Source organism: Topomyia yanbarensis, chromosome 3 (genome assembly GCF_030247195.1).
Source record: "Topomyia yanbarensis strain Yona2022 chromosome 3, ASM3024719v1, whole genome shotgun sequence".
NCBI lineage: Eukaryota > Metazoa > Arthropoda > Insecta > Diptera > Culicidae > Topomyia > Topomyia yanbarensis.
The window spans coordinates 363,978,927-363,997,036 of NC_080672.1; the positions used below are offsets into that span (position 1 = coordinate 363,978,927).

The 18,110-nt window shown below is 43.3% G+C and overlaps 1 protein-coding gene across 7 annotated transcripts in view; it reads left to right on the forward strand.

Annotated features, from left to right (window-relative positions):
* LOC131688723 (obscurin) overlaps nt 1-18,110 on the forward strand; it is a 181,970-nt gene that overhangs the window by 144,458 nt on the left and 19,402 nt on the right. For 5 of the 7 annotated variants that reach the window (XM_058973196.1, XM_058973195.1, XM_058973199.1 and 2 more), the window contains 6 exons: nt 6,377-9,719; nt 9,844-10,896; nt 11,352-11,486; nt 12,041-12,280; nt 12,349-12,490; nt 12,555-13,506. In XM_058973196.1, the coding sequence (XP_058829179.1) occupies nt 6,377-9,719; nt 9,844-10,896; nt 11,352-11,486; nt 12,041-12,280; nt 12,349-12,490; nt 12,555-13,506 (5,865 nt within the window). The remainder of the gene's footprint in view (nt 1-6,376; nt 9,720-9,843; nt 10,897-11,351; nt 11,487-12,040; nt 12,281-12,348; nt 12,491-12,554; nt 13,507-18,110) is intronic. The other 2 variants (XM_058973197.1, XM_058973198.1) reach the window with 2 other exon arrangements.

Consider the following 18,110-nt stretch of genomic DNA (forward strand, 5'->3'; position numbering starts at 1 on the left):
CCGGGATAGATTTTTATTAGACTATTGTCACTGTTCTTACAGTCGTGGCGGGTTTGCTACATTGTGTAAGGCAATGGCTGTGTCTACAGCGGCTACCCACCGCTGCCGATGGATTCCCATCAGTTTCTTTTTCTTTTTTCCTTTTTTTTTTTTTTTTATTTCGACTATGTTAGTCACATTTTCTTTTTTACGTTTTAACGACATTCAATTAGCTAGAGATTACTGGGTAGGGAAAGTTATGAAACTTAGAGCCATAGTACTCAAGTGAGAGCAAGGATGTGAAGTAAACAGATCGGAAAACTAGAAGTGGCAGGGTCATTAGAACAGGCTTAATATCGTGCGGGCTTAATTTTTGCCTTCTGATAATGAGGGTCGAGCTTAGGCAGAATAACTACGAATCACCCGAGTTCACTATCATGTGTCCTTGATAAAGGTAGACGTATCTATCTTTACCGTGACAACCGGCAAAATAGATACGTCTACCTTTATCAAGGACACATGATAGTGAACTCGGGTGATTCGTAGTTATTCTGCCTAAGCTCGACCCTCATTATCAGAAGGCAAAAATTAAGCCCGCACGATATTAAGCCTGTTCTAATGACCCTGCCACTTCTAGTTTTCCGATCTGTTTACTTCACATCCTTGCTCTCACTTGAGTACTATGGCTCTAAGTTTCATAACTTTCCCTACCCAGTAATCTCTAGCTAATTGAATGTCGTTAAAACGTAAAAAATATAATAAAAGGAATATGGTAAAAATGCTCAGCATGTTTTCGTACGCAAAACCAAGTCAGTACCCACAAGGAGAGATATTCATATTATCATTGGAATTGAAAATCAATGGAAAAGTATTGAGTGGCTTAGCTGCAGTATGCATCGTATGAGCAAGTGTAAATAGAGCATAGTAGAGCATGATTTGAGATCTTCATCCAAATCAAATAAACCTGTCATCTTTTAATAGCTTTGGCGATAACTATAAATAAATAAACCAATAAAAATTTAAGGCATTCTATGAAACACCTTAAGACATGCTATCTTTTATAACTATTCTAAACGCATACGTTTGTAAATAAGTAAAAAGAGCTATGAAGGGATTATTTTTTCTACGATGGTATTCAGATTGGACTGAAGATCTACAAACAAATTTATAAATTTACATAATTTTTTATTCAACAGATTTCGATATTTGGAACCACCCTATCTAACTCGTTACTAAGGACTACCCAAGGAAATCAAAATGTTTCTGTTCACTTATGAAGTATCTGTTTTGAGAAGTTAATAAAATTCACTTTCGCGAAATTCAAAAAAAAACTTTTAGTACCACCCTAGGCTGTCTAATTTTCATTTTAGCGTCCTAATTTTTTAAAAAAATCGAGTTCAGCACACCAAAATTACCCTTAGATGATATTTTCAGACATTTTAAACTACTTTTGAGGTTTTGTCCAGCTTTTGTATGGAGTGGATCCTTTGTGCCACGGTATCCACGGGATTCAGCTTTCCTATGTCGGTGACAATAGAGGTAGGGTAAACAGGTCTAATACGCCCCCCTTAAGCAAAAATAGCTATATTTCGCCATTCGACGCTATGATCTTCTCACTAACTACTCTAATTTATTGTTATATTAGTTAGAAATTAGTACCCGTTTCATTTTTTATTAAAAACATCTTGATACAAGTAAAATTAAACATTTTTCAAAGATGCCTTAATTCTAGTTTTTTCTTTCACCCAGGGCAAAATGCCCCCGGTGAAAGTGTAAAATGCCCCACAACAAGAGGACGGTATGCCCCACAGCAATCGGTGAGTACGCCCCACAACAATGGGTGGGGCGTTTTGGCCGGTGATGAGCTGTTGTGAATACATGAATAATTCTACACACACACATAGTTTTAAGCCAAACTATAAACTAAGATAGTAACTATAACATTCTAGTAAGCTACTTGAAATAGTTCTATCGAATCCGACTATTTCTAATTGGTTGTAATGCTATTGGAAGAAGTGGAAGCTTACATAAAAGTAGCTCTTTTGAAACTTTTGTGTATATTGTTGTTATTCAACATATTAAAAAATACCAAACTAACTTAGTACGTTGATTTCATGAAACGATACTGTTATCAGTCATTTTCACTTTTTAGATAATTCAGGAATCCTGGGAATCGAAGAGGGGCATATAGCCCCGGTGGGGCATATTATACCCTTTTACCCTATATTTGGAACGGTTTGGTGTAATCCAGCGCCGTACGATGGGTATGTATCCTGGAGGGTTAGTGTCTTCAGCAAGGTGTCTTGAATGAAAATCAACTTTATGTTGACAACTTTGGTTTTAATCTAGATAAGTAAAAGATGTTCTAAATCAATTCTATCTTATGACAGAGACGTCCTACTAAAAATCTTCTTCAGCAACGTTGTTTGTTTTGACATTTTTGGCGCATGCACAAAAGGCACTTGAACTGCATTATTTATGTAGGTGACATGACATTGTAGAAAAAATGCATGAAGGATTTTTTTTAACATTTTTAAATGTAAAAATAACTAGAAAAAATTGTTTTAATTCTAAATATTCGAAAATATAGGGGAACCCGTGCCTATTCGGACCTACCTAAGAAAGTCGCCCTTTTAGGTGGATAGATGTGAAAGAATTTATCGGTGAAAGGTCCTGATTGTTAGTTTGAAACCTCAGCTATAGGTACCATACAAGTTTATTCGTATCACTTCATGGCAGCGCTAGGCGACGATTTACAAAACTCTACATTTTTCCATCCTTTTACAATGTAGGGGTAATACGGACCTCCCTACGGGGTAATTCAGACCATTAATTTTTTTTGCAATGGAATTATGTTTACCTATGAAATATTTATTGGAGAAACTCCTATAATCTGGTTAGTCACAGCTGTCGATTGGCGCATCATGTACACTGAAGTTTTTTTTTATGCGGGGGATACGGATGCGAGGGATATGTCCATATAAAAAACCGCATAACTTTGAAAAACCGCATAACCTTGAAAATCCGCATTAAAAAACCGCATAAAAAACTGCATAATTTTGAAAATCCGCATAAAAAAACACAAGGTGTGAAATATTTTTCAATATTAAGAACCATACCCTTGTAACAATTAAAGTTTTATAGTACTCCTGGAGCCTTCCTTAAAACTTAGATAGCACTTATAGTGTGCTATAAAACTAGAAATACTACTTGGGTAGTACTCAAGGAAGAGCAAGGATTTGAAGTAAGAAAGTTTAGAAAAGCGTGGAGTAGGGTCATATGAGCAAGCTTAGAGTTTCCCGGCTACTTAACTCTTTTTCTTCTAAAACACAGGAGTCAGGATCTTTTGGCATTAAAAGCGAATCACCTGAGTCACTTAATGACTTATGCTGTCGGAACCGTGACTCCCCGGAATCGCAAGACTGACCTCGGCACCTAACCGACCAGCATCGAGATAACGATTTCGAGAGAAATTTCAACGTCGGGAAATTTCTCCGTCGGAGTAGACTAGGTCCACCGCCGGGGACTAGTTCGAGTAGATCGGGAAGTAGCTTCGACAGATGCTCGCCGGGGCGCCTGTCAACTGGAAGTCACCCTCCACCCAGAATCGCAGGACCGACCTCGGCATCTACCCGGGTAGCATCGGTTTCGGAAGATCTTCCACTGCCGGGGAACTCTTCATCGGAGTAGAAAAGATCCACCGTCGGAGACTATTCCGAGTAGTCCGTAGCGAATCGCCGGCTTGAATCATCAGGGCATCAGTGAACCGGACGCTATCCTCCACCGGGAATCGCTGGACTGACCTCGGCATTCTGCCGGATTGCATCTAAGGAAGAATAATGTGTCCGTCACCGGTTGCTCCACCGTCGGGGACTACGCCGAGTAGCACCGAACGCGACAAACCGCCAGAGTCGTTGGGGAACCAATGGAACCGGAAGCCACCCTCCAACCGGAATCGCCGGATCGATCACGGCATCCAACTGGTCAACGTAGAGAGGAAGGCATGTAGAATATCATGCCGTGCAGGACTGATATGGCGGTTACGAGACAAGCGAAATCTAGCACGACCAGCTAGATCTGGAATCAAGTGAAGTGCATTAGCACGCCTCCCCCCGAAGTAGTCATTTCAAATGGAATCCGGGGGATCAGGCAAATGTCGGACTTCTCGGAGGAGTTTAGAGGAACAGGGTTCAGAGTTATCTTCTAAAACAGTCTAGTATGGTCTAATTACTGAACGTGTGCCGGGTCGGCGTAAAAGCTTTACCACCACGTAAAAAAAATACACGCTCAGTGACTTTTTTTCTCGCCGAACTGAGTCCAATGGTATAAGAGATTCGGCTCTGCGGACCTCGGTTAAAAAGTCGAAATTCGATAGGTTTTATTATGAGAAAGGTAAAGAGGTATTCAGTCATTTTCTGTTTTTATTTTCACTGCATCAAGAATGCTTCTCATATCCTTAACCCAAAGACTAGTACTTTATAATCTAAAATAAAAATATGAACATTTTATGTCTTTTGTTTAAGTATTGAATTGCATTCACGAGGATCTATATTTCAATAAAAGTCGCTTCAGGTGATGCCCTAAAAATTAAAAGTAAGCTGCATAAAAAGAATCGCATAACATTGAAAATCCGCATAAAAAAACCCTATAACTTTGAAAATTTCGCATAAAAAACCGCATAACTTTGAAAACTCGCATAAAAAACCGCATAAAAACAGCATAAAAAAGACTTCAGTGTATTTACTTTTCTATGGTGTGTGCAATCGTGTACGTAACCACAAGCCGCTGAACGGTGGTTGATGGAATAGGGGGTCCGAATAGCCCCGTACGCTCATCTCGCACAAAAGTGGTGAGCGTCTTGAAAGTATCTGCGATTTCACCCCAACAAAAATCATGCCATAAAATAAGAGCCTCAAGCTTTCCAAAACACTTACCTGTTCTTTTTTTTCACTTCTATTTGCTACTATAATTACGGTTTTACCTTTATGATAATTGTTGTATTGAAGATGGCAAAAAAAAGAAACTAGTTGTATCTGACTTCTAAAAACCCAAAGAATTAGACTCAGCTGTGAAAATCAATGTTTTATAATAGCGGTTCCACGAATTTGCTCAAAAATTTTAATAACTTACGAAACGGCTACTGAAAAATGGGGTAATATGATAATAAAATTGAACTTTTGAACGTCCTAAAGAGATTGTACCTCACAAGAATCGTTCTCTATTTTTAAGCCAACCAAACTTACAAAAGTGTTATTTTGAACTTGAACCTGAGCATCTAGTCACGTTTTGTGTTAACTCCTTGCAAAGTAATCGATTTTCGACAATTTTTATCCCTCCTGAGCATGGGGTCTGCTAGAGCTCGGAGCCTAGCTCAGTTTATCCATTCGTAAAAACAGTACTTCCTTGGCTAGAGGAATCTTCTCCGATCGCGACTAAGGAAGCAGCAGTGTATGATACGACGCGCTCAGAGTTCTACATTGAATTAATTTCATCCAAAATTTCAAAAAATTATACATTTATAGCAATTTAAAAGTGATGCAATTTGATTCCGTACACCCTTTATGTGCGCGAGATACATGCGTAACAGTTTTCAAATTATAAGTTTGTTCAAAATTGCGAGAGGGTAACTACCCACTCGAATATTTTCAAGTGGGCAGTATTACACATACTGCGCAGGTCATCAACCGGCTCCGGCTATGCATTTATCTCGTCGAGAGGCTTATACCGAACCCTTAAGTTTGTGCAACGCCAACATAGATGATGCAAGAGGTGCAACTCACTCTGATGCAACGGGTTCATCTCCAACACACTCTGATCATAATACTCAGGCAATGTACGCAAGAGATTTCTAAACAAATATTTAGCTTTTTTGGTTCGACTTTTTGGTGGTATCGAACGGGGAAAATTGGTCGAAATGGCGATGTTGGTGATGCAATTATGTTGAAAAACATTTCACTAGAAGCACGATTCGAACAATCCGGAGTCCCAAGGGTTGCAGGATCGAGCCCTGCCTCTGGGGGGATTTTTCACATATTATGTTAAAAGAAAGATAGTCTTAAGAAATTTCTGTTTTGGGTGTATCCATTGCAATGTATTTTTTGTAAGCTAATGTTTACAGCATTTGAAACTTAAATAGATTTATCAATTTGATTCACTTAAAAAAACATTTGTGTTCGAACAAACTATCGGATACTGTTGACGTTTTATCCGCAGGCTCCGAAATCGCAAAACACACACAAAACCAATTTCTAACAAGCAGACACATACACAGATCACGCCCAACACACAGGCCTCAACTAGATTTATCGAGCAGACCGGATCATTAAAAAAACGTAGTATTGAACGCGGAACATAAACAAATAAAAACTTAACTCATTATTCTTGCCTTTGTTCGCAGGAGCTTCTGAAATATTCCACCGCACTTGGCGAAAATGTCACCGATCTCCAGAAGGCCCTAGAGTTGATGCTCTCGGTGCCTAGTCGTGCGATCAACAACAAATACTTGGATAGTATCGAAGGTTTCCGTGGCAACCTACAGAAGCTAGGCCGGGTGCTCGCTCACGAGTACTTTGGAGTGAAGGAAAAGGACGGTAAAATCAAGGAGCGCTATCTTTTCCTGTTCAAATCGCGCATTCTTATCACCAAAGCGAAACGCTTGTCAGACGAAAAATCGATCTTCCTACTCAAGGAGATCGTCAAACTACCCGACGCACAGATCAAGGAAATCGATTTCCGTGTCTTTGAGATACAGCAAAAAGGAACCGATACCGTACATCTGATCGCATACTCCGAGGAAGCTAAGCAACGCTGGACCTACGAGATCGAGGAATACGCCAAAAACGCAGTTGCGCTTCAGGAGCACACCAACGACGATTTGCGAATTGATCCAACCCAGACCAACATCGACGACAGCATCATCAAGCTACCGCAACGAGTGGAAGCACACAAAAGTGACGAAAACATCAAACCATCGGATTTCGCCGATAGCTACGTAGTGTTCAAGCATAAAGCACATCGCGAGGAAACTCAATCGGTGCAAAAGACTGCAAGTCAGGAAGTTGTTACAGCCGAAGAGGAAGAGGAGAAATCTGCTAGTGTTCAGGAACGTCTCGCGGCGTTTGAAGTGAAAAAATCCTCTAAGAAGCTTGACATTTCTGCTAGTAAACAGGAGACCGTCCACCAAAAACAGGTCGAGCAGGTAGTTAAGCAGACCAGTACGAAAGTTCAAGAAAACAAAGCTGCTTCCGTGCAGGTGCAAAGTACATCGGTTAATCAGGAATCAAAGGTTGTAAGCCAATCGAAGACCCAAGAATCGAAAAGCACAGCAGTTAAGCGTCAACAGGAGTCACAGTTAGAGTCTCAAGCTAAAGTTCAAGTACAGGAAGCTAAAGCGACCGTCAAACGACAGCAAGAGATTCAGCTAGCGACGCAGACAAAAGTTCAAGTAGTTGAAACGAAAACTGCAGTATCTACGCAAGAAGCTGTAGCAAGCGTAAAGCAATCCTCATCTAATCAGCAACAGCAAAAAGTCCAAGAGACCCAAGCTGTTGTCCAAGAGCAAAAATCTACCTCTAAAATCGCCCAGATTGAGTCGAAATACGCTTCGTTGAAGAAGAAGCAAGAACAGACATCGGTAACCGATATAGTAAGCGAAACTGTTCAGGCCACTACCACTACTGCAAAGCAGGAATCCGTCCCAAGTTCCCCGATCGACGCCGATTCTAAGATCAAGCAGATTGAATCGAAGTACGCTGCTCTCAAGCAGAAACAACTAGAGCAGAAATCCGACGAAGTGGACGCCAAATTTCAAATTGTAGAAAGCAAGTTTGCAGCCCTCAAGCAAAAACAACTGCAACATCAACAAAAGCATCAGCAACAATCGCAGCAAATTGAAGCAGCTGAACCTCCGTCAAAGTTACAGCAGATTGAGTCGAAATATAAAAAGCTAGAACAACACTCGGTTGAATCCTCATCGCAGGAAACTGTGACAGTAGCTGTTGTTCAGGAACAACAGCAAGAACTATCTAAGCCACTTTCGAAGTTAGAACAACTTGAATCCAAGTACGGCAAACACAAGAAACCTCAACCAGAACCCGAAGAAACCACTTCAGTATCTGAGGCGGAGCCATCGAAACCACCTTCCGTCGAAGCCGCTCCGCAGAGTTCCGAGCAGCTAACAAAGATCCAGCAAATTGAATCAAAGTACGCGGCCCTTAAACAGAAACAACAACAGTCGCAACACCAGGAACACTCGGTTCAAGAGGTTCAAGTGATTGAAACAAAAACTATCTCCGACCAGCACGAACAACAGTCGTCATCAAAGCTAGCGCAGATCGAAGCCAAGCTCACAGCTCGCCGGCAATCGTTCCAGAAGGAACAAGAAAGCGCAGAGGAAGTCAGTAAAGTACAAGAATCTAAACTTCCGATCGCCGTAAAAACAGTTGAGAAGAAAGAAGAGAAACAGTTTACAGTGAAGAAGGTTGAAGCTGTTAAGCTTCCAGAAATACCGAAGAAGTTAGACGATAAACCGGAAGAGAAGAAGGCTGAGCCGGAACTTGGAAAAGGCAAGGTTGACAAGAAAGATCGCCCTAAGCTAAAAATTCCTGCACCCGAAAAGAGCGCTGATTCTGCTCTCGAAGGACCCAAATCGAAGCCAGTAGAGTCTCCGAAGACTCCAGTTAAGACTGTCACTAGTCCAAAGTCGCCTGAAAAGAAGGTTGAATCGGTGAACGTTAGCGAAAGTCGAAAGGAGGAACCTCCAAAGAAAGTTGAAACTCGAAAAACACCAATCAAACCAGTAGAGCCGATCAGGACTCCAGAATCACCGAAGACACCAACGAAATTGGTAGAACAACCTCCTAAAACACCGACGCCGGTTGTGTCAGATAGTCCGAAACCACCAGAGAAGAAGGTTGATTCGGTGAGGAATTCGAATATTCCGAAAACACCAACAAAATCGGTCGAACAGAAGGTCGAAGCACCAAAAACTCCAACAAAACCAGTCGAACAGAAGCTTGAAGCACCTAAAACACCAACAAAATCAGCCGAACAGAAGGTCGACGCACATAAAACTCCAACAAAACCGGTCGAACAGAAGGTCGAATCACCTAAAACATCAACAAAATCGGTCGAACAGACAGTCGAAGCACCTAAAACACCAACAAAACTAGTGAAGAAGGTTGAGCCGATCAAGACTCCAGAACCACCAAAGACACCAACCAGTCCGGTGGAACAGCAGAACGAGCCTCCTAAAACACCGACGAAACTAATTTCAGATAGTTCGAAACCCTTGGTGAAAAAGGCAGAACCAGCTCCGACTAAAGCTCCCGACAGCCCAAAACCAACTCTCGATAAGCCCGTAAAAACTTTAGATAGTCCGAAGCCTACAGTCACAGGTCCCACAAAGACCCCGGATAGCCCGAAGAGCCCCACGAAGGCGCCGGAAAGTCCAAAGATAGTTGAGAAGAAACTACCCGAAAGTGCGAAGCCACAGCCAGAAAGTTTAAAATCCTCACCAAAGGCTACGAAAACTTTGACCAAAGCTCCAGAGAGCCCAGAACCGGTCAACAAAAAGCTACCGGAGAAGAAACCAGAACTAGAGAAAACTTTGCCACCCAAAAGGGTACAAAGTGCTACATCTGAAATCAGCGAGAAGAAGCCCAAGGAACCGGAGAAGAAATCTTTCGAAGCCAAGAAGATCAATTCAGTTAAGTTACCAGAACTACCAACTAAGACCAGAGGTAAGTTTTCCCTATTTGTTGACTCGGCGGGTTGCTTCACAACCCGTAATACGGTCACCTTTGCTGCGATCATTTGTACATATAAACTGCTTTTACATTCCACTGTATTTGATCATTATTGCAGCAGATTCCGCTAGTGTAACAGGTTACGATACTCTAGTAGCGGTTGACGAACCCGTTTCTTCCCTAGAAAGTCTAGTAGAGCAGAAATCTAGGGAGGAGATACTTAAGCGTAAACTTGACGAAATCTATATCAGAGAACGAGCCGCACTTGTGGAAGCGAAACGCACTCGACAAGCCGAAGAGGAAGAAATCAGAAGAAAATTTGAGCTGAAAAGCAAGCAGGAAATCCAACAGATCAAGGAGACCGCATCTGAACTGCTCGAGCAAATTAAGGCTACTAAGGAGTCCGTTCAGTGCGTACTAGGTGACGGCGACAAACCGGCGGCTGCTTCTAGGTTACCCAAGGTCACACAGGCAGCGGACAATAATTCCGATTCCCAAAATCAGCGAAGAAGATCGTCGCAAGGCGGGAGTAGACGGGCGTCAGGCCAACAAGAAGAAGAATCTGGTGGAGATTCTGGTGAAGGAGTAGAGGATAATCAGGAAGGATCAGGAGAAGATAGTGGAGGAAAAAGAACTCCACCACCACTTCAACTACCGACGTTCTTTGATCCACCGCCTCCACCAGTTTATCAGGCTACCATTGAAGTATTCATCAAGAAGGAACGTCCACCACCGCCACCTCCACCGAAGATAACCAGGAAGCTAGTGGTCAACACAGACGAGTTAGACCGAAAGACGCAACTGTTCTTCGAAGGTCACATAGAACTCCCCGATCCAGACTTTTCAACAGCAGCCGCTCACCGTAAAGTGAAAGGTATTAAACATCTTTTCGGTAAGACCGGTGAGACTGTTCGTTACGCCGAAGATACCATCCAGAAAGCCGAACAGGGTGAATTTGAAAGTATTATCATCCCTGAAGAGGAGAATCTCAAACCCAAGGAACCGGTTTACGAGTATCAATACACCGTAGAAGATCCGATAACTGGGGAAATCATTTGCACAGCCGATCCTAACCTCGAACATATCGAGAAAAGACGCAAAATGGATGAACAATATTCTTCCAAACACTCCACACACCGATACTCCTCGCGCAAGAATCGAACCCTAGAAGGTACAGTCTCAGTAGTGTTGACATGTGCTGCCTGTTGTCTATATATCTATATATCTGTTAACTCGCACTATGTAGCACGGCAAATCTAGGCCAATAAATGCACCAATCCGAATCGGCACTACGATGGCAGTTAACAGCATGTTCATATCTGTAGTTGTTGTAATCGTCTAAGTAAACATAATTCAGTTTTATTTGCGGCTCATCGGGAACTTCGGTTTTTATGGTTTCTTGCATCCAACTGGATTTACCGATCTAAGAGTTTCCGTGAAACTGTTTTGTTCTTTAACCACCAATTGACACCAATATTTTTTCACAGCGCAAAAGCTTTCTACCATTCAGTGTTTTTATCATTCCCTATTCACCAGTGTGTACTTTCCAACCGTAATACTAATCTGATTCCTTTCGAACCAAACTTAATCCCCTCTGGAACAAACCAAAAATGAACGGACGTTTAGCGCAACTCGAGGAACTAGCAGATTTCCAATCCAAGCACGAAGAGAAGATGTCGGCGACTCGAACTGACGTACTGCGGGTGCCAACCAACATAAGACCCCGCTTTTTGAAGGCAATTCATGCCCTAAGCGTCGAGCGTAAGTTGTCGTTTTGTTAGCGTTTAGTCATACACTCATCATTCCGTTTAAATGGAAGTGTGTCGTCGATCATTTTCATTTGAAATCGCAGTTTGCTGTCTACAACAAACCATGTCAATCGACACGAGAGATTCGTACACAAACATCAAAAACAATCATGAAAACAAAACGCTTTCAGCAGGCTTATTGGAGTCCATTGTCCGCTTAAAATTCATGTCCAAATTAAGTTACCAGAAAACAGCTTCCGTAGATATTAAACTAGCTTTTAGAAAACGCTTCAATTTCTCAATGTAGACTGACCAAGTAATTAATGATTTTACTGTAGTCCAAACCAAACTGTATCCGTAAGGCTTTGGACTAATAATCTTCAGTGGAAAGTTCCCTCTCAAAACTACCCTGAAAAAGTACCTAAAACGAAGTCAACCGAAACGTTGTTACCTCACAAACACCTTACTACGTCGGCACCTATAACCGTGCACACTACTTTTCCGTATTTCCGAAGTAAGTTCACGATCAAAACCTAACCGATTTCCCCCCTTCCTGCCCCCAAACAGCCGGCGAGAATGCAAGTTTCTCTTGTCAGCTAGATGAACGCTCGAACGTTCAGTGGCTTAAGGACAACAAGCCACTGGACGATAAGCTTGCGGATCGCATCAACATGCGCGAAACCGATGATCTTACGTACTCACTGGACATTCAACACTGTCGCGAAGAGGACACCGGTACCTACACGGCCCGCGCCATCAATGGAACCGAGAATTCCTCCTGTACGGCGCAGTTGATCGTGGAGAAACGTGAGTAGAACTGTCTATGTCCAAGTCATAAATTCAAATGCAACTTTTACACCGACTCCTTAAATTAGTTACCGCCGAACAGAGGAAAGCCTTAGCAGAAACAAATGCCCCGGTGTTCATCGTCAAACTGAAGGACACGGAAGTCGTTGAAAAGACCTATCTCACCTTCATGGTTAAGGTTAAGGGTGATCCTAAGCCAAAGATTCGATTGTAAGTAGTCGCAGTTGCTAAGAACGCTATCCACTGAACCGGTTTTTTTGTGATTTCATTTCAGCTGCAAAGACGATCGCGAGATTACAGACACCGACAAGCGTATGAAGGTCGTTCGCGACCGTGAGGACAGTGGATACTACGAGTTGATTATTCCCGAGGTACACAAGGGCGACTGTGGTGTCTACTCGTGTACGATCTACAACAAGTTCGGTAGCACGAAAACCGAAGCGCAACTGCTAGTGACCGACCAGCGAGAGCTATTCAATGAGCTGGACACTCTCGAAGACAAAAGCAAATTCGTTTGGAGAAAGAACGGTGTTCCCTTCGATCCTGAGGAGCGTTTCAAGGTGCTGATGGCTGAAGATTCCGACTCATTGGCGCTTGTCTTCCAGCACGTGAAACCAGAGGATGCTGGACTCTACACTTGTGTTGCCGCTACCGCTTCCGGCAATATCCAGTGTAGTGCTGAACTGACGGTTCAGGGACAGGTCAACCAATTGATGCAGGAGCCAACCAAGCCGCACTTGATTGTAGAATCGAAGGACGCACTGGCGCGAATTGGCGGTAAAGCTTTGCTAGAGATGAAAGTCCACGGCTATCCGAAGCCGGAGCTCGTCTGGCGTCACGAAGGCACCATTATCGAACCGGGTGATCGCTTCAAGTTCCTCTACGAGGATGCTGAGTCTGTATCGCTGGTCATCAGGGACGTACAGCCCTCAGACGCCGGTGCCTACTCAATCGTTGCGCAGAACGAACTTGGCGAAGACTCCACCTTTATCAACCTGATCGTCAAGTGTCCACCGAAAATCGTGAAACCACATGACATGTCCGCTATGGTCGGCGAGCACTATAAGATGTCCATTGAGGTTGACGCCATTCCGGAAGCTACCGTTCAGTTCTACCGCAATGGCAAGCTGATCAAGGAGAATGATCGCATCAAGTTCTTGACTGCCGAAAATTATCACATTATTAAATTGAGCCCAGCTGCAACGGAAGATGCCGGTAACTATTCGGTAAGTATCTCTCTACTGTCAGGTTTTCTACTGCACCAAGAATTATTCGTTGATACCGGATTTCGGTTTATTGGGGCTGTCACCGATTTTTTCGTCCGTGTCGACAGGTAGTATTATGCTTTCTTTGGCGAAGTTATCGGGATTTTCGGGCCCACCATTAAGAGCCATTGGATACCCAATTAATTGAAAACTACGCCACCAGGAGTGCTATAATGCAGGAGTTTGTCATAAGTGTGATTATCGATTAATGTGACCAAAGTGCAATCGCAAGAGGCGCTTTGTTTTGAAAGGTTGAATCGTCGAAAAGGTTATCCAAAAAGTCAAGGGCTTCTGGATGGTAGAAAATGTAAGTCGGAAGTAATTCACGAAGCGCTTTATTTAAAGATACAGAGTATATAGAGGGGTGATATTTATAGCAAAATTTTAGATTAGAGTGCTGGTGAGCATACAATTTTCCTGTACAGAGTATATGGGACCATTCATAAATTACGTAACGCAAGAATTGCCCAAAATTGACTCCCCTCTCCCCCCATGTAACAAATTGTCACAAATTTCTCCATCCCCCCTCCCCTATTACGTAACAAATTCCCAGAAAAATTTTTTTTTCTTCGGTGAAAACATGTTACGTAACGATATAGCTAACTCCCCCTCCCCCTATGTCACAACATGTCACAACTTGTTGTACCCCCTCCCCCCCTAAAAGCGTTACGTAATTTATGAATGGTCCCTATAGTGATCAATTACAAAAATCTGATAATTTAATAAGATTGTGTTGTCGGCAATGATCAAACCTTTCTCAAGGAATCGAAATGTTGGTATTCTCTTGTTGGTAAGCTCCTGCTAAACGCATAGCTGTTCAAGTCTCTGCTTTCGATTCATAAAGCCACTCGCCGCACGAACCCTGTTTGGATCAATCGATTTCAACTGGGCCAAAATCTCTTGATTTTGTTTTGATTATAGAGGTTTTAAGCATAGGGTCATTCACTTTTTTCGGTTTAAATTAAATTTTTTTTAGAAATATCTCTAACCATATGTGTGGGGTTGGGAATTGAACCCAGGTGAAATGCGTACAGGGCAATTGATTTACCAACTACGCTATGTCCGTCTCTAATTAGATTTTAAACTAAGTTTCAGTAACTGCATCCATTTTGAATATCAGCTTTAAGGTTTGTTTTTTGCGATCGTTCTGCCTTTATAATATAACCTAATTACGGCCCGGAGAGCTGAGTGTCGTCTCGACTCAGTTCGTTGAGATAGGAAAATGTCTGTGTGTATGTATTCTTTTATTGGCACTGTGTGGGACTCACGACTCACGTTCGTGCCCAACAACTAAACACTACTTACACTTTAAGCCCGTCTTCCCCACGGAACTACGCCAAGATATTACTTCGTGGTGGAGGGGGTTGCTTTCGTCGCACCTCTTTCTTCTGCTCTATCTCGGAGCGTCACTTGCTCCATGAATTGGCTCGACCTTTGAGCTTTGATTTAACTCTTGACTCATCTCTTGCTTCTTGTCTCCATCTATTACTTCGCCGTTTATCTCTCGTCCCCGTGAGCCGTTTAGGTGCTGATACCTTGAGCCATTTAGCTCATGTTTCCGTGAGTCATTCAACTCCCGGCTTTATCAAGATCTACTTGGATAGTCCCCAACGGTGAACTCACCCGACTCCGACCGATAGTCCCCCAACGGAGGAATTACTCCCGACACCGATACCCGCATCCTTGAGCCATTTAGCTCCCAGCTTTATCGAGATCAACTCGGATATTATCCTACTCCGACTGATAGTTCCCCAGCAGCGGAATTTCTCTCGGTACCATTGTTTATTTCGTGAGCCAATTAACTCCTCTTTTCGTCATGATTCTGTCGGGTTGTCCTCCGCGGCGAACCTACCCTACCGTGAATTCCCCGGTGGTAAATTGCTCCCGATACCGATGTTCGTTTCCATGAACCATTAAGCTCCCCCCTTCGTCCCGATCTACTCGATCTAGTGCCTGGCGGTGGACCTAGCCTAGTCAAAGGGGCAGCCAGTAGATGCCGAGGTCTGTCTAACGTTTCTGGGTGGAGCGTAGCTTCCAATTCACTGGCGCTTGAACGACCCATTACTAGCTGTTTGACGCGGTCTACTCGCTCTAATCCCCGACGGTGGATCTAGCCTACTCACGAGCTATCCGGTAGGGTGTCGAGATCGCTTTGTGGTTTCAATGTGGTTTTCTTACCGATGGCGATACTTTTTTGTGCCTGCGCCACATCCTCCTGCAGCTCGAAGAGTATACTCGTAACCACTCTGTTGACAGCGTCCCAGATATGCTCGTCGTGGTACATCTCTTCGACGATATTGTCCACTTTTATACCAGGCATACCCCTTCGGACTTCTTCTAACCTAGGGCATTTGAAGACCACGTGTTCTAATGTCTCTTGCCCGTTTACACAATCCGGGCAAAGGCGTGACGAAGCGTGTCCAAACCGATGCAGGTACTTTTGGAAGCATCCAAGCCCGGACAAAAACAGCGTCAAATTCACCTCTCTATGCGTCCTATGCATCCAAGCAGACACATTTGGGATGAGTCGGTAGGTCCACCTTCCTTTCTCCACGTTGTTCCACTCTTGCTGCCACTTAGCCAACGAGTCCACTGGGACCAGTCTCCTTGCATTACGTGCATTTTACCGCTGGTAGCATTCAATGTCCTCAGCCAGAGTGATGCAGATGGGAATCATCCCGGTAATTACGCATACCGCCTCCGACGCTCGTACGCACTCACCACACGTTCTATACGCACTCGCGACGCGAACAGCCATTAGGCGAAACGTGCTTGTCAACTTCATCCGGTTCCGCTTTAAGTTCAGCGCAGCAGCTCAGGCCGATACGCCATACCTCAGTATTGGGGATGAGACACCCGCCAAGAGACGTCTCGTGCTGCCTCTTGTGCTGGATTGTCACCCGATGCTGATCACGACAATAAAAAGTCACATTTTCACACGAAAAGTTATTGGCACTCACACAACATCTCCAGATAAAAACAACGCGTTATTTCGCCGGATAAATAAAACCGCCGGAGAATGAACGATTGAGTTTATCACGGTGTCCTCTTTGCGCTCACTGTCTTGCTGTCGCTATTCCAAAACACGAAAAAACAAGCCTATCGCACTTGTTTCGCGCTTTTCTTGGAAAATAAGTTTATATTTTGACGATTTTACTGATTGCCACGAAATTAAAATATTATCACCTTCTCCGGTGAGAAGGAAAAAATCAAATAAATTTTATCCGAAAAATTACTCTCACGCCATTTGTGGAGACGAAGAATTTTGCGAATCATCTTATCTCGAAAAAGTTGGACATCGGATAAGCTTCTTCTCACGTGAGTGAGTGAGAATTACAATGCCTGCAGTAATGTGGTATACCCAGGTACCTTTAGAGTCTAACTATACCCCGAAATAGTTGAATGTTAAAGCCTGAGCAATAGTTTGACCTATTCATTATAGCCTAAGTCAGCTGGTTCACGCTTCCTTGGCAATAACTTACGACCAGCTCAGTTTTCTTCGTGAAGAATTGGATACCCAGCTGGAAGGCCCAAGTAGACGAATTGTCCAAGGTATCTTGCAATGGTCCTTGCAAATCGACAGCAGGAATAGCGTGCAGGATTTTACAAGGCATTCGTTAATGTCATTCACGTAAAAATTGTAAAAAAGGGAGTCTACACATGAGCCCAGGGGAAGGCCCATGTAGCTAATTCGTGATGTCGATAAATCACCATGCGAATTTCAAACAACACATTTAGCAAAAAATTGTTCAAAATCGGTGAAAGACCATGCTGGTGCAGCTTCTCAGAAAGACAGTTGATAGAAACTGTATCAATCAGCCCCCTTAATATACAATTGATGCCATATGCTGTTTGTTAGTATATACTTTTTGGGAGCAACGCAAAATAATCGTTTGTCTCTTTGCCTTTGCGAAAGCCAAATTGTTTATCTAACAGTAACCCATTTACTTCGACCGAATTGTCAAGGCGGATCATTTTCTCGCACAACTTCCGGATAAAGGACGGCATTGTAATCGGTCGATACGAGTTGTGGTCGGAGGCTGGTTTTCCTGATTTTTGGATTGCCGTGAAAGTCATCTTCACTTGCCTCCAGTCATGAGGGACAATTACACTCAAGAATTTTATTAAATAAATTCAACAAGCGTCTCTTGGCAGAATCTGGCAGGTTCTTCGCTTTGTTTCGTTCGCGGTATCGGAGGGAAACGCGACGTGATGTCTGCTGTGCCGGGGCGAAATCCGGACAAATCTTCTTGGCGAAATAGAATATCCAACGGTTTCAATATTCCACGCTCTCGTTAGTACTGTATCGTTTTCGCATAGGTCGGGCCGTGCCCCAAAGAGTGCTCATCGATGTTTCTCTAGTTAGTCCGTCAACGAACCGGCGCCAGTAACCACGTTTCTTGGCTTTCATCAAACTCTTCATTCGCGTTTCCAACGTCGCGTACTGTCGATAGCTAGCGGGTAACACGTCGTCCCGGAAAGTATTATACGTCGCGGCCTTCTCCGCATCCACGTCTCTTTGTCCCACCACGGATTGGGAGAATGCTTTTGAATATTCACGCCGG